General features: G+C 37.7%; 1 protein-coding gene and 2 long non-coding RNA genes across 4 annotated transcripts; 1 reads left to right on the top strand and 2 right to left on the bottom strand.

The window, feature by feature from the left end:
- The first annotated feature begins 1,906 nt into the window (after window positions 1-1,906).
- Window positions 1,907-6,511, top strand: LOC130997332 (uncharacterized). Of its 2 annotated transcripts, none has more exons than XR_009093045.1 (5): window positions 1,907-1,921; window positions 3,712-4,124; window positions 4,212-4,286; window positions 5,369-5,935; window positions 6,020-6,308. It is a non-coding gene; the product is annotated as an uncharacterized LOC130997332 (long non-coding RNA). The 2 variants fall into 2 exon arrangements; XR_009093044.1 differs by lacking the exon at window positions 1,907-1,921 and adding an exon at window positions 6,339-6,511 and having other exon boundaries at window positions 3,992-4,124; window positions 6,020-6,227.
- LOC130997333 (uncharacterized) lies at window positions 3,149-3,773 on the bottom strand. The gene is made up of 2 exons (XR_009093046.1): window positions 3,536-3,773; window positions 3,149-3,390 (listed from the first exon to the last, which is right to left on the bottom strand). It is a non-coding gene; the product is annotated as an uncharacterized LOC130997333 (long non-coding RNA).
- LOC130997331 (laccase-6) lies at window positions 4,857-7,833 on the bottom strand. Its single transcript, XM_057922617.1, has 6 exons — window positions 7,337-7,833; window positions 6,952-7,103; window positions 6,570-6,814; window positions 6,352-6,480; window positions 5,324-6,265; window positions 4,857-5,116 (listed from the first exon to the last, which is right to left on the bottom strand). The coding sequence occupies exons 1-6, from the start codon at window positions 7,454-7,456 to the stop codon at window positions 4,986-4,988; spliced, it is 1,719 nt and encodes a 572-aa protein (XP_057778600.1). The 5' UTR covers window positions 7,457-7,833; the 3' UTR covers window positions 4,857-4,985.
- Between the last annotated feature and the right edge of the window lie 4,228 nt (window positions 7,834-12,061).

Below are 12,061 nucleotides of genomic sequence, written 5' to 3' on the forward strand. Positions count from 1 at the left end.
TAAAATTCATCAAAGTACGAACAAGTAACATATTTCACAAGATAAAGCAATTTAAGCACAAAATAATCATCAAACACTCAATTTCCTATAAAATTAACATCTTATGAACACTAAAAACCATGAAAACATGAGTGTTATCAACAGGCTTTCAAGTAATTGATTCTAAGTTTAGGATAAAACAGGGGTTACCTATATTTATAAGAGAGTTTAGGAAATCAGTAAAACTGATTTTACAACGATTGAGTACTCTCTTCTTCGATTCAAAGTTTTGTCTAAGTTAGGGCTGGCTTGTAATTTTGACAGATCTTCAACGCATGTCTTTGAATCGGTGAAGATTGAAGGCGATCCTCGAGCTCTATTTATATGTGAGGTCCCGAATATATTCATTGGAGAGATGGTCTTCAGGATTCCAGCCGTTGTGAGATGTTCTGTGCTTTGGGCTGAGGCTTCAATCTTCTTTGCTCCTAATTGGTCGAAGGTTTGAATCTTTTTTGTCCTTGGAGCAGCGTGCTTCTGAACTTTAGCACGAAAAAGGAAAGTTGGTGTACTGAAAAAGGACGATCTTCATATCTGATGCATTAAATGCTGTTGCAGGAGCATTTAATGCGGGTGCCAACATTTCAGTCTGATGAAGAATGTTGACTGATATACTCAAGTTGAAGCTCCGTTGTTTACACGTGAGATTTTATGTTTAGCTGAGGAATCAGTTAGAGCTTTTGTCCTTTACTTGAGCAGTCGTTGTCTTCAGTTAAATTGTCTTCCAATTTAACTGAACGTCTCAGTTCACGATGTCCTTTGTATTATCAGCGTCTTCCTTCAATTATACTAACTTTAGTCGAGCTTTGATCTTCTAAGTCTTCAGTCTTCAGTTTCTTCGGTCTTCAATATGGAGAAATTTCAGTTACCTGTAACCTTTAGTCTAGCTAAAAGATTGAACTCTAACAGTTGAGTTCAAATACAGATGCTAGTCTAGGATAAGAGAAATCTAAGGGTTTTGGGATCATCAAAATTGGGATAGGATATTTCTTCTATTTCCCAACAGTTAGGCCAACATTAGGTGAATTTCCGATTGCCAACTGAGCTCTAGTTTTGCCGAAAGTCAAACTCAGGTGAAAATTGCAACAAAAATATAAATTCATGTATTTTTTTACTTAATTGAAAGTTCATGTGAAAATTGCAACTTTTTCCAAAGTTCGTGTATTTTTTGGCCATGACCCTCATTTAAAAAATACAAATTTTGATCATTTTTTTACGTTTTAAGACTGTTTTGCCCTTAATTAAGGCGGATCAGATTCGAATTTGCGTGTGTATCAATTTACTTGAATTTTTTTTTCTATCGGTACTTTTGGCACTATTACCTAGCCCGTGCACAAATTCGAATTCAGTCCGTCCTAATTAAGTGCAAAATAATTCTAAAATATAAAAAATGATTAGATTTTGTGTTTTTCAAATTAGTAATCAAAATTTGTGTTTCCTTCTTTAAAATAGCCACGCGGATATATTTTTTATATATAATATATTGCTCAATGATGCAACTAATATTTATTTTCCAAAAGCTAAATATTGTTTGAAAAAAACAATTAAGAAGAAAAGTCGAAAATATTGTGTGCTACCATGCAGCATGTCATCAAATATTTAGAATTATCCTTTGTAATTACGATTAATCTCCAGAGTGTATATGAACCTTGGGTTTACTAAAAAAGTAGTTCAGTTCCAACAACGGGCTTTGGGCCAGGCCCAATTTTACTACCGAAACTATCCCTGATCTTGTAAGCCCAAAATGCTGCCGAGAACTTGGGTCGCCGCCGCCGGCAATGGCAACGAGCAGCGCGGCGACGGCGGAGGCGTCTTGTTACTTGCTTATTTACCGATAATTGAATTCTGAATTTTCTCAGCTGAGTGACTTCTCCTGATTCCTTTCGTATGTTTTGTCTTTCGCTTGTTTCTCGTATTCATAATGAATAAATGCTAGATTTTTAATGTTAATTGGGTACAGGGGCGGAGCCAGACTTTCGACTCAGGGGGTCCAAATTTTTTTTTTCAAAAAAATAATAATTAAATAAAAAAATTTAAAAAATAAATAATAATAATTAATATAATTATAATGTTATTTAAATTATATAGCAAGTTAAAAAAAAATAAACATAATTATTTAAAAAAAAAGTCCAATATAACAATTAGCAAGCATATTAATAACCAAGCACAAGTTATATTGTAAAGTCAATACCCAAAATCATCATTTGCAAGCTCTACAGAAGCGGGGCAGAAAACTAGAAAAGTCTCAAATTATAGCATATATTTTCTTTAGAAAAGACATACCTTACCATTTAGCAACATTACCTTTGTTCTGTCACAATATACATAATACATCATACCAGAAATATTGTCTGTAAATGCATTTGAATTATTATTATAGCAGATGAGATAACCACCACATTAATCGTCTAGCATCACTAAACTAGTACGATAATTTATTGTTTTATTTTTTGGAAGGACACTGGAATAAATTTATGTGAACATGAACTTCCCCCACACCCCTTAAATAAAACTAGAGTAACAGTGGGTAAGGAGCAAGGACTAAGGAACATGAACTTCCCCCACACCCCCTTGAATAAATTTATGTGAGCATTGAGCTATAATTGACCAAGAATAGGAAGCACAACATTTACTTGCGGAGCAACGAAAGGCAAATGAACCGATGGGTCTAGCGAAGTTAAAGATTGAAATTCGCAGAAGTTAGGGATTGGAATTCCAATTAGAAAAATTAGATAAAATTAATATTTTTTATTTTTTTTAAATATATTTGTAAAATTACTAAAATACCCCTGGGATTTTTGGAAATTCCAGGGGGGTCCAGTGACCCCACTGCCCCCCCTGGCTCCGCCCCTGATTGGGTACACATATTTTGTTTCTGCTTTGCTATTTGGATTGTGAGTTGCAATGGTCTTGAGGGAGATCTTGCATGCAGCTTTAGTTCATGCTTGTTTCATGTATCAGAGTATATTGTTCCAATCAGCTATTATTGGGATATTTATTGATCTCGATATTGCAGAATCTGGCTGATGATCTTCTAAATAGAGTTAACATATGTCTTATATATGTTGGGTTCTTGTTATTCTCTTATGCCTTTGAAATTTGGTTTGCAATGTATAAAAAAATATGATATGTGTACTTTGCTCTTATGCTATTGTGTACAATATGTCACCTCGACTTAGAGTTTCTTCATCAAGTGTGTAACAATTTGAGCTGCCATCTTTGATCCTTAAATCTACACTACTATAGCTGCTAACCTGCTAAACTTCATTTGTTGATCATCATCTTCCTAAAATCTTTACCCTGTCTTGCTTCGTGGGCTCGTGTTTGACGTTGAGTAGTGAGAGGCTGGTGATACTGTTTTCAGAAAAGACTAATGAAAGATGAGGCTGATGTGTGTCTTGTGATTAAGTAAATGTTTAGAATCTCATCGACTCATTTCATTCAGACTCGGAATCAAGAAATAAAGTTACATGCAAACATCATTGCAGATTCAACTTACTTGCTCTCTTTTTTTGTGATTGATGCTGTAGTCTTTCTGTCCACCACCTTAACTGACTAATACTTGCACAACTAATCCTCAATTATCATTATTATTATGCTTCTTCAAAAGAATGTTTGTCTTCCTTGCAAAACATCTCGCTCGAATGAGTGTCTCAGTCATGAAATTTTTTTCAGGAGCAATAAACTCCTTGTCTGAGTTGTGGGACACTCATTTGAGCAGGATGCTTTCCAATGAAGATACTCGTAATACCATATCATGTTTCTGAGAGGAACTCGGCCTATTTATACTTGTGCTCGGGGGTTTATCGAGTAAATAGTTGGCAGCTCAGTTACTCTTATCTTATTGTGAGAACTTTTAGCCTGTTATTGTTTAACTGAGAGGATATTAAAAAGGTTGGAAAACTATATTTCATTGTCTTTTGTTATGTCTCTTTAGAGATGCAGTACAGAGAATAATTGTACTTACAACAAGGTATTTGTCAGTACATCAAGTTAGTACCCTCCTTTTGCTACTATAAATACATGGATTTGTTGGACTAATTATGAAATAGATTCGATCTTCTCCCTCTTGAATTTGAGTTGTTAAGGTATGCGTTTACATAATCTTAGTTACCGTGTAATTTCTCTTCTACACTTACTGATGGTTTAATCTGCATCTTATTGTTTGAGGATAGCCATGGTTTTGGGGCCACTTATACTTTTCGCATGAGCTCTGAGCTTCGAGCAGCAGAGAGAATTGATTCAATAAGGTACTTTTCAGCATATTCAGCTCGCAGTTCATATGACCCATTGACACATGTCAATGAACTAAGCGATCCACTTATTGATCTTAGGTTTTCTTGAGACGCATATACTAAAAGTAAACGAGAAAAGGCAATGCCTTGTCCCAGAGTTTATTAAATCTCGACTTCTTTTAAACATTTTTGAACCAAACAAAAATAGAATGAAAATGCCATGTGATGTTGGTTAGTTTGTCACTTTTGTAGTACAGAAGTTTTTACTCTGATATATATGCCTTGAAGAATCAAGTTGGCATTTAATTAATTAAAAGTTTATAGTACATACTTTCCATTTTTAATAGGTACATTCAGCATCTTCTACTTCATGCCTTCTTTATTAAATATGTCACCATCATCATGTGCTTACAGTAATTTACAGCTTCTCTTCCCTCTGCCTTGTTTTTTGAAAAGGGTATCATTATAGCTTACTTTCAATATCACCATGTTTGTCTTCTCAACGTGCATTCATATAATTAAGATGTGTGTCGTCACCATTCATCAATATACAACGGCTTCTTATCGGCGAAAAAGCTAACAAAATGAATCTAGAAACAGAGAGATTTTTATTGAGACAACCAAGCCATACATAGACATAATACACACTTGTCCGAAAGAATCCAATCATGGAAAAGATCAAAAGCCCTCCTCGTGATTCTTGTTTTTCATCTTCTAGCACCGAGGGTAATCAGCTGGAGGGTGGGGGAGGGTCTCGAGTGGTCCTTGCCCATTCTTGACAATAATTGCCACAGACAAACCCCATGATAAATGTATCTCCAGATGGCAATGCATAAACCAGACCCCTGCACCACATTCATAAAGTCTCATCAAGTTTGTCTCGGGCAATGATGCAGATGTCTGTGTTAGTATATGTGTCTAAGAGCGTGTGGATGTCTCGTAAATGTATTTTCTTATGCAGCATATATTTGATCCATCAATTTTCTGGTTATGCATAACATTATATTAGGTAAATAATCGATGCCAGGACTGATTTTAAGTAGATGCAATACCTGGATTATCAGCTGTAAATCTAATTGCTGCCCATCCACCAACAGGAACTCCAATGGTGTTCATGTAAGGCGGATCCATCAAGTTGAAATTAGCCGTATCCGGATTGTAGTTACCCGTGCCATACCCCACGACGTAGAAACTGTAGCCATGAAGATGAATTGGATGATTCTCAGTCGAGACAGTGCCAGTATCCTGCAAAATGAGTTGAACCCTTGTCCCATACTCAAGCACAAACAACCTCGTCCCATTCATCGCGTTGGTGTCATTAGGAGCATTGTTAGGCGCCCCGTTAACAAAATCGTAAAATTTTAAGGGTGCCCCGGGGAAATCATCAGTGAAGTAGCCAGCTTTATCCCTGTAATAAGCTTCTAAAAGTGAAACATTAGGTCTAATGAAACTTATATTGTTCATGGAAGCAGCAAACACCCCACCATTAGTGCCTTGGCAGTTTTTCTTGGGGTTTTTTCTATTACACTTATTCACATTCACACCTATGGTGACAAACAAGTTCTTGTCAATTACTTTAGGAACATCCGAGGTGTTGAGGCCCCGGAGCCCGTCCATTACAGTTTTAACGGCAAGATTGTCGTTGAAACTAGGTAGCATGGCTGGTAAAGATATGCTGTTTGGTGTTGCACCTAGGTACTGAAAATATCCTACTGAGGTTATGTTCTGAAACGGTACGTTTCTTGCAGACATGTATGGCCCGACAGCCATGGAGTATCTACTTATGGGCTGATCTGCTGTGACGAGGACGTTGAGGGTCTGGCCCGGCGCGAGCATCACCTTGTCGGTGTGGAGCGCCTTTGTGTACTCTGCATCTGCTTCGACTATGGTGAGCTTGTGATTAGCAATTGCAAAGAAGTTTTCTGTGTTCAATCCCGCGTTGATCAACCTCAGCAGGTAGGTCTTCCCGGGTACCACGTTCATCCTGTACACATCTAAGGAACGTTTCTGCTTAATTTACCTTTTTCTTACATCTCATGTAACTATTTTTATCCTTATTACTCCTAGACTTGAGGCTTACCGTTGACGGAGCAGTTATAGTTGGGGCCGGGGTGGCCGTTGATCGTGTAAGCATCAGCGATGGGAGCGCCTCCGCCGCTAGCTAAAACTGCCTGCTCGATCTTTAGAGGATCTCTCAACCAATATTCCCCTATATATATTGATTGCAACATTAATCTCAACGTATGATGTTTTAAAGTATTTTTGGAAGGGATTTGAAATGAGGAGAAGTGAAGCAACCTAGAATAACAATATGCTCCTGGTAGGGGTAAGGGAAAGGGTAGGGTACACCGGGTCTGGGGTAAACGATCAAGGCACCATAAACCGTAGCCCGGAGCCACGAGACATGAGCATGCCAGAAAAAGGTGCCCTTTTGTTGAACCAGGGTGAACTCGTAACTGAAAGTCTGCCCCGGTTGGATCGGACATTGTGTCACGTAAGATGGGCCGTCGGACCAGCACGACAACCGTTGTCGGACCCCATGCCTGGATTACTCAAATTAGTTTTACAACAAACAAACAATGCTTTGTCTTACAACATTTTCATTTTCTTTGGAACATAACCTTATTTATTATTCCGGGCATCATTTCGTAATTGAGAAAGTGAAGTATTTTGAGTATACCAGTGAATTGTGGCATTGTGAGGCGTCAAATTGGAGACTCGGATGATGAGACGATCGTCTTCTTGAGCGTAAACCACTGGACCGGGGTACATCTCATTAATGGTCACGATCTCCTTGCTGTTGCACAACTTCGTCACCCTCTTCGTTTGCACCTATATATGTTCATGCTAGGATTAGATCAAATAAAAACTCATTTTAAGATATAAACTGGATTCATCATTTCATAGTCCCAGTTCAAATCCCATAGAGGGAGAATTTTTCATTTTTCTGAATTTGTCACTTTTACATTGTAAATTCATGGTTCATAATTTCTATTTTAAAGTGTGTTTGTAGCCTATCTACTTCCCATAGTTAATTAAGAGAGAGAGAGAGAGAGAGAGAGTACCTTGAAGTCGTAGAATCTGGTGGAAGCCCCGCCAGGCCATCTCTTGATTCCATGAACGCTATGAGAGATGGAAAGCAAACTCAACAATGCACACACGAGGGCAGTGGTTGTGACTGCCATGCATGAGAGAGAGAGAGATGGTTCAATCTAACTCAAGTGAAGGGCTTTTTAATGTAGCAAACAACCAAATTAATAAATAAAACCTATCCAATTACGATGCATGTACGAGTTTTTTTTTTATATAAAGTTGATGAAGAGTTGGATGAAAAATATGATTATTTAAGAATAATGTCTGTCAGCTCAGCTTCCATGCATGATTGCAGCTTTTGTTATGTTTTTTCTTTTGATTAATTCACTGATTCATGCAATTCTACTGAGAAATACTCAAAGAATTTATGCAGATCCATTGTTATCAATAACAGTTGTCGTGTTATAATTAATTAGATGAATGAATTATATCAAGTAGATTTCTCAGCGTAGGGAGGTAAATTTGATCCAAAATAATCACATTTATATTAATCCCATCAAGTAAGATAGAGCTTTCCTAGATATCTTAGCTAAACTTATTCTACTATTTTGTTTTGTATTTTCCAACTTTGATTTTGTCTTAAGTAATTAATAAATGTGTTTCCGCAGTTATATTTCTACTGTGGGATCAGTTTACTAAAGCAGTTGGCCTAAACAAGCCCATGCAAAACGTATAAGCTAAGCCCATTAATGATTGTAAATTATTTAAAAGCACCAAATTCATAATTAAATATTTTTGAAGCTTGACTTTGATGTACTGTATCCACCGGTTACTCTAATTTCCTCTATATACAAATATATGTTCATTGTCAAAATCAGAATCTCAGATAATCAATTGCTCATGCGTATGCATTTTGTTATTAAGCGAACTGGTAGTTGGAATATATTCATATAATATATCTATATATATATATATATATAGTGTGTGTCTGTGTGTGTGTCTGTGTGTAAATGTCATGCTTCAAAGTTTTTATTTTATAAAAGAGCGTTTGCAGGAGGAAAAAAAATCCCAGTTATATGCGCTGACAAATTGAAATTACATAAGGATTGAGTGTTACAGTATAACTAACTTTAACAAATCTTAAAAATTAATGCACAAAAATTTAACGGCTTAGACACTTTTTCTTCTTACTTCACATATTTAAATCTTGTCGCATCTTGCTATTATAGTTACTTTGAATTGTCAATTTCTTGTCTCTGTTTGAAATAAAAGAGATGATCTTTTAACTTAATTTGATGAATCCTTTAATTTTCAAGTTTTACAAATTTCCGGAGTTACAAAGAAACTTGTTCAAAGAAATGGCTATTTATTGCTAATGATGATTGGGTACTAATTAAATTTACAAAGAATTGTTGGCTCTTATTTTGACTACACAACAATCTTTATGCCTTGAAAATTCTAATAGTATTCAATTTCAACCAATCGATCTACAACAACTATAAATAAATGAAAGTCACCGATAGAGTTGTAAATGAATCCAAATAGATAGCTTGGCTTCTACTTAGGGGGTGTTGCTCCAAAAAAAGAGTAATGTATCACGAGTTTAATTATAAGTTGTTAAAGTATAATTGGATAATTGAGATTGTAAATTAGAGTGTGAAAATCCTAGTAAGAGAGATGAAATTGAGGAGTTATAAAATTGCAAGTACATATGAATTTATAGTAAAATTATTTTTGTAAAATAATTGTTGGTTAAAATATTATGAAAAAATAAGTTGGGTTGAATAAATTATCTTTCAAGGAGATTATAAGTTGCACGAGCTTATCTTTATAGTTGATAGTTGTTTAGGGGTGGGGCAGGGGGGTCACTGGGCCCCCTGGGATTTTCAAATATAGTAGGGGTATTTTCGTAATTTTATATTAAAAAATATAAAAATGATTTTATCTTCATCATAATCGTGCTGAGCTATTTTATATTGTAATTGATATGTAAGTTTTAGAGCTAAGACATTTTGAAGAAGTGAACACATTATTGATTGAGTGATTTAAATTTAAAATGCCCTATTTAGGAAGTTATTATAATGAAGGCCAATTAAGAAAATGCCATCTTTTATCGAAAGTCTGGCTTCGCCCCTGTTTAGGAAGTTATTATAATGAAGGTCAGTTAAGAAAATCTTTTGTTGTATATGATTTCGTAAGCTTATAATCTAGTTTGTATACTCTGGAGTTGTAAAGTTTACTCTGGTGAAGTTGCCAGAGCAGAGGAATCACTGCTGGCAGACCAGAGGAATCGGTACGCCAGAGGAATCGGTTCGTCAGAGGATTCGCTGCTGGCAGACCAGAGGAATCGGTACGCCAGAGGAATCGGTTCGTCAGAGGATTCGCTGCTGGCAGACCAGAGGACTCGGTTCGCCAGAGGAATCGGTTCGTCAGAGGAATCGGTCTTCTGCCAGAGCAGAGAGATCGCGCCGCTGGCAGAGCAGAGAGGTCGCGCTGATGCCAGAGTCAGAGCCGAGGCATATCAGAGTCAGAGTTGCCAAGGCAGAGTCAACACTCCAGAGACAGAGTCAAAGTTTCTTTTGCAGAGCTAACTGTTTTGCATAACGGTTTCTTTGATGGTTGTTTACAGCTCGTTATTTTCAAAGTTTGCTATATAATGAGCAATTGGGTGTCTAATGTAAAAAAAAAACACCAGTCAACACTTGTAACACCTTGTAAAATTCTCAGTTCGCGAATCAATAGTAGAAGTTCCCTTTCTTGGTCCCGTGGATGTAGGGTTTCAGCCCGAACCACGTAAATCTTTTGTGTTCATCGCAATTTCTTCGTCAATTCTTAACAAGTGGCGCCGTCTGTGGGAATTCTTGATCCACAACCGACGCAGGAATGTCGATGCCACGAATTGAGACCGAGAAGTTTACGGGGAAAAATGATTTTGGGTTATGGCGTATCAAGATGCGTGCATTGTTAACCCAGCAAGGTTTGGCGGCAGCTCTAAAAGGGGATGATGAATCTTCTTCATCGGCGGTTACAAGGGATTCCGCGGCAGCTGTGGAGGCAGAACTCAAGAAAGCAGAAATGCGTGAGAGGGCCCATAGCCTTATCATCCTATGCCTAGGTGATAAGGTTTTGAGGGAGGTAGCCAGGGAGAAATCTGCAGCGGCGGTGTGGGCAAAGTTGGAGGCGATTTACATGACGAAATCGCTTGCGAATCGGTTGTTCTTGAAGCAAAAGTTGTACTCCTACAGAATCTTGGATGGAAAATCGATTGATGATCAATTGGAGATATTCAATAAGATCATTGATGATCTTGAAAATGTTGATGTGCGAATAGGAGATGAGGATCAAGCAATTATCCTACTCAATGCTCTCCCGAGTTCATATGATCAACTCAAGGATGCTATGTTGTATGGGATAGAAAGTGACATCACAGTGGATGAGGTTCAGTCTGCTCTGAAATCTAAGGAACTGCAGAAGGCATCATCAACATCAGCTCACAAGAAAGAGTCTGTTGGTGAGGGCTTGGCTGTAAAACAGAAAGGGGATAAATCCAAGAAATCCAAGAAGGAATTCAAGAAGGGTAAACAGGAGAAGGGAAACAAGAACTCTGATGATGATATTCAAACTTGCTATCACTGCAAGAAGCCGGGCCATTGGAAGAGGGACTGCCACATTTGGAAGAAAAACCAAAAGCAGTCCAACACTACCAAGAAGCAAGAGCCCAAGGAGCAAGAGCAGTGTGACACTGCAGAGGCTTTGAATGTGATGCAAGGTGATTTGGATGACCAATGGATACTGGATTCAGGGTGCTCTTTCCACATGTGTCCAGTTAAAAGTTGGTTTACTGATTTTCAATTTCAATCGGAAGGAACAGTGGTTCTTGGAAATAACCAGACCTGTGAAATCAAAGGAAAGGGGAGTATAAAGTTCAGACTGCATGATGGCACCATCAGGACTTTGATGGAGGTGAGGTACATCCCTAGTCTAAAAAAGAATCTGATATCCCTTGGATCTCTTGAAACGAAGGGGTATGAATGGAGATCTGTAAAGGGTGGAGTTGTTGTCACCAAAGACAACAAGGTCATTTTGAAGGGGATGAGGAGGAATGATTTGTATTACTTAGAAGCCACAGCCATCACAGGGCAGTCTGACTCCATGAAGAAGGATGATTCAATCTTGTGGCATAAAAGATTGGCTCATGTTGGAGAGAAAGGGCTCAATCAGTTGCTGAAACAGAACAAGATCAGTAACCCTATTCCATTCAAGGTGGACATATGTGAGCAGTGCATCTTAAGCAAAAGTAAGAGACTCCCATTTGATACAGGTAAACATACATCTAAAGCTCCTCTGGATTATGTTTACTCTGATTTGTGGGGACCAACACAAACTGAAAGTCTTGGAAAAGGGAGATATTATATGTCTATAATGGATGATTACTCTAGGAAGTTGTGGATTTTCATCTTGAAGGATAAAACTGAGGCACTAGAGAAATTCAAAGTGTGGTGTAATGAGGTGGAGACTGAAAAGGCAACCAAGGTGAAGTGCCTGAGGACTGATAATGGTTTGGAATTTGTGTCCAAGGAATTCAATGATTTCTGCTCTGGAAGGGGAATCCAGAGACACAAGACAGTCCCAGGAACTCCACAGCAGAATGGGGTTGTTGAGAGGATGAATAGGACCATTCTGGAAAGGATAAGGTGTATGTTGTTTGACTCAGGGATGCCAAAGAAATTCTGGGCAGAGGCTGCTGTCACTGCAGC

Source organism: Salvia miltiorrhiza, chromosome 8 (genome assembly GCF_028751815.1).
Source record: "Salvia miltiorrhiza cultivar Shanhuang (shh) chromosome 8, IMPLAD_Smil_shh, whole genome shotgun sequence".
Lineage (NCBI taxonomy): Eukaryota > Viridiplantae > Streptophyta > Magnoliopsida > Lamiales > Lamiaceae > Salvia > Salvia miltiorrhiza.

Excerpts from the sequence above, each read along its gene's own strand:
- LOC130997331 (XM_057922617.1), bottom strand. The coding sequence starts at position 7,456 with ATGGCAGTCACAACCACTGCCCTCGTGTGTGCATTGTTGAGTTTGCTT. Across the intron at positions 7,104-7,336 it reads CCAGATTCTACGACTTCAAG|GTGCAAACGAAGAGGGTGAC; the intron begins GTACTCTCTCTC and ends GAACATATATAG. Across the intron at positions 6,815-6,951 it reads CACAATGCCACAATTCACTG|GCATGGGGTCCGACAACGGT; the intron begins GTATACTCAAAA and ends TGAGTAATCCAG.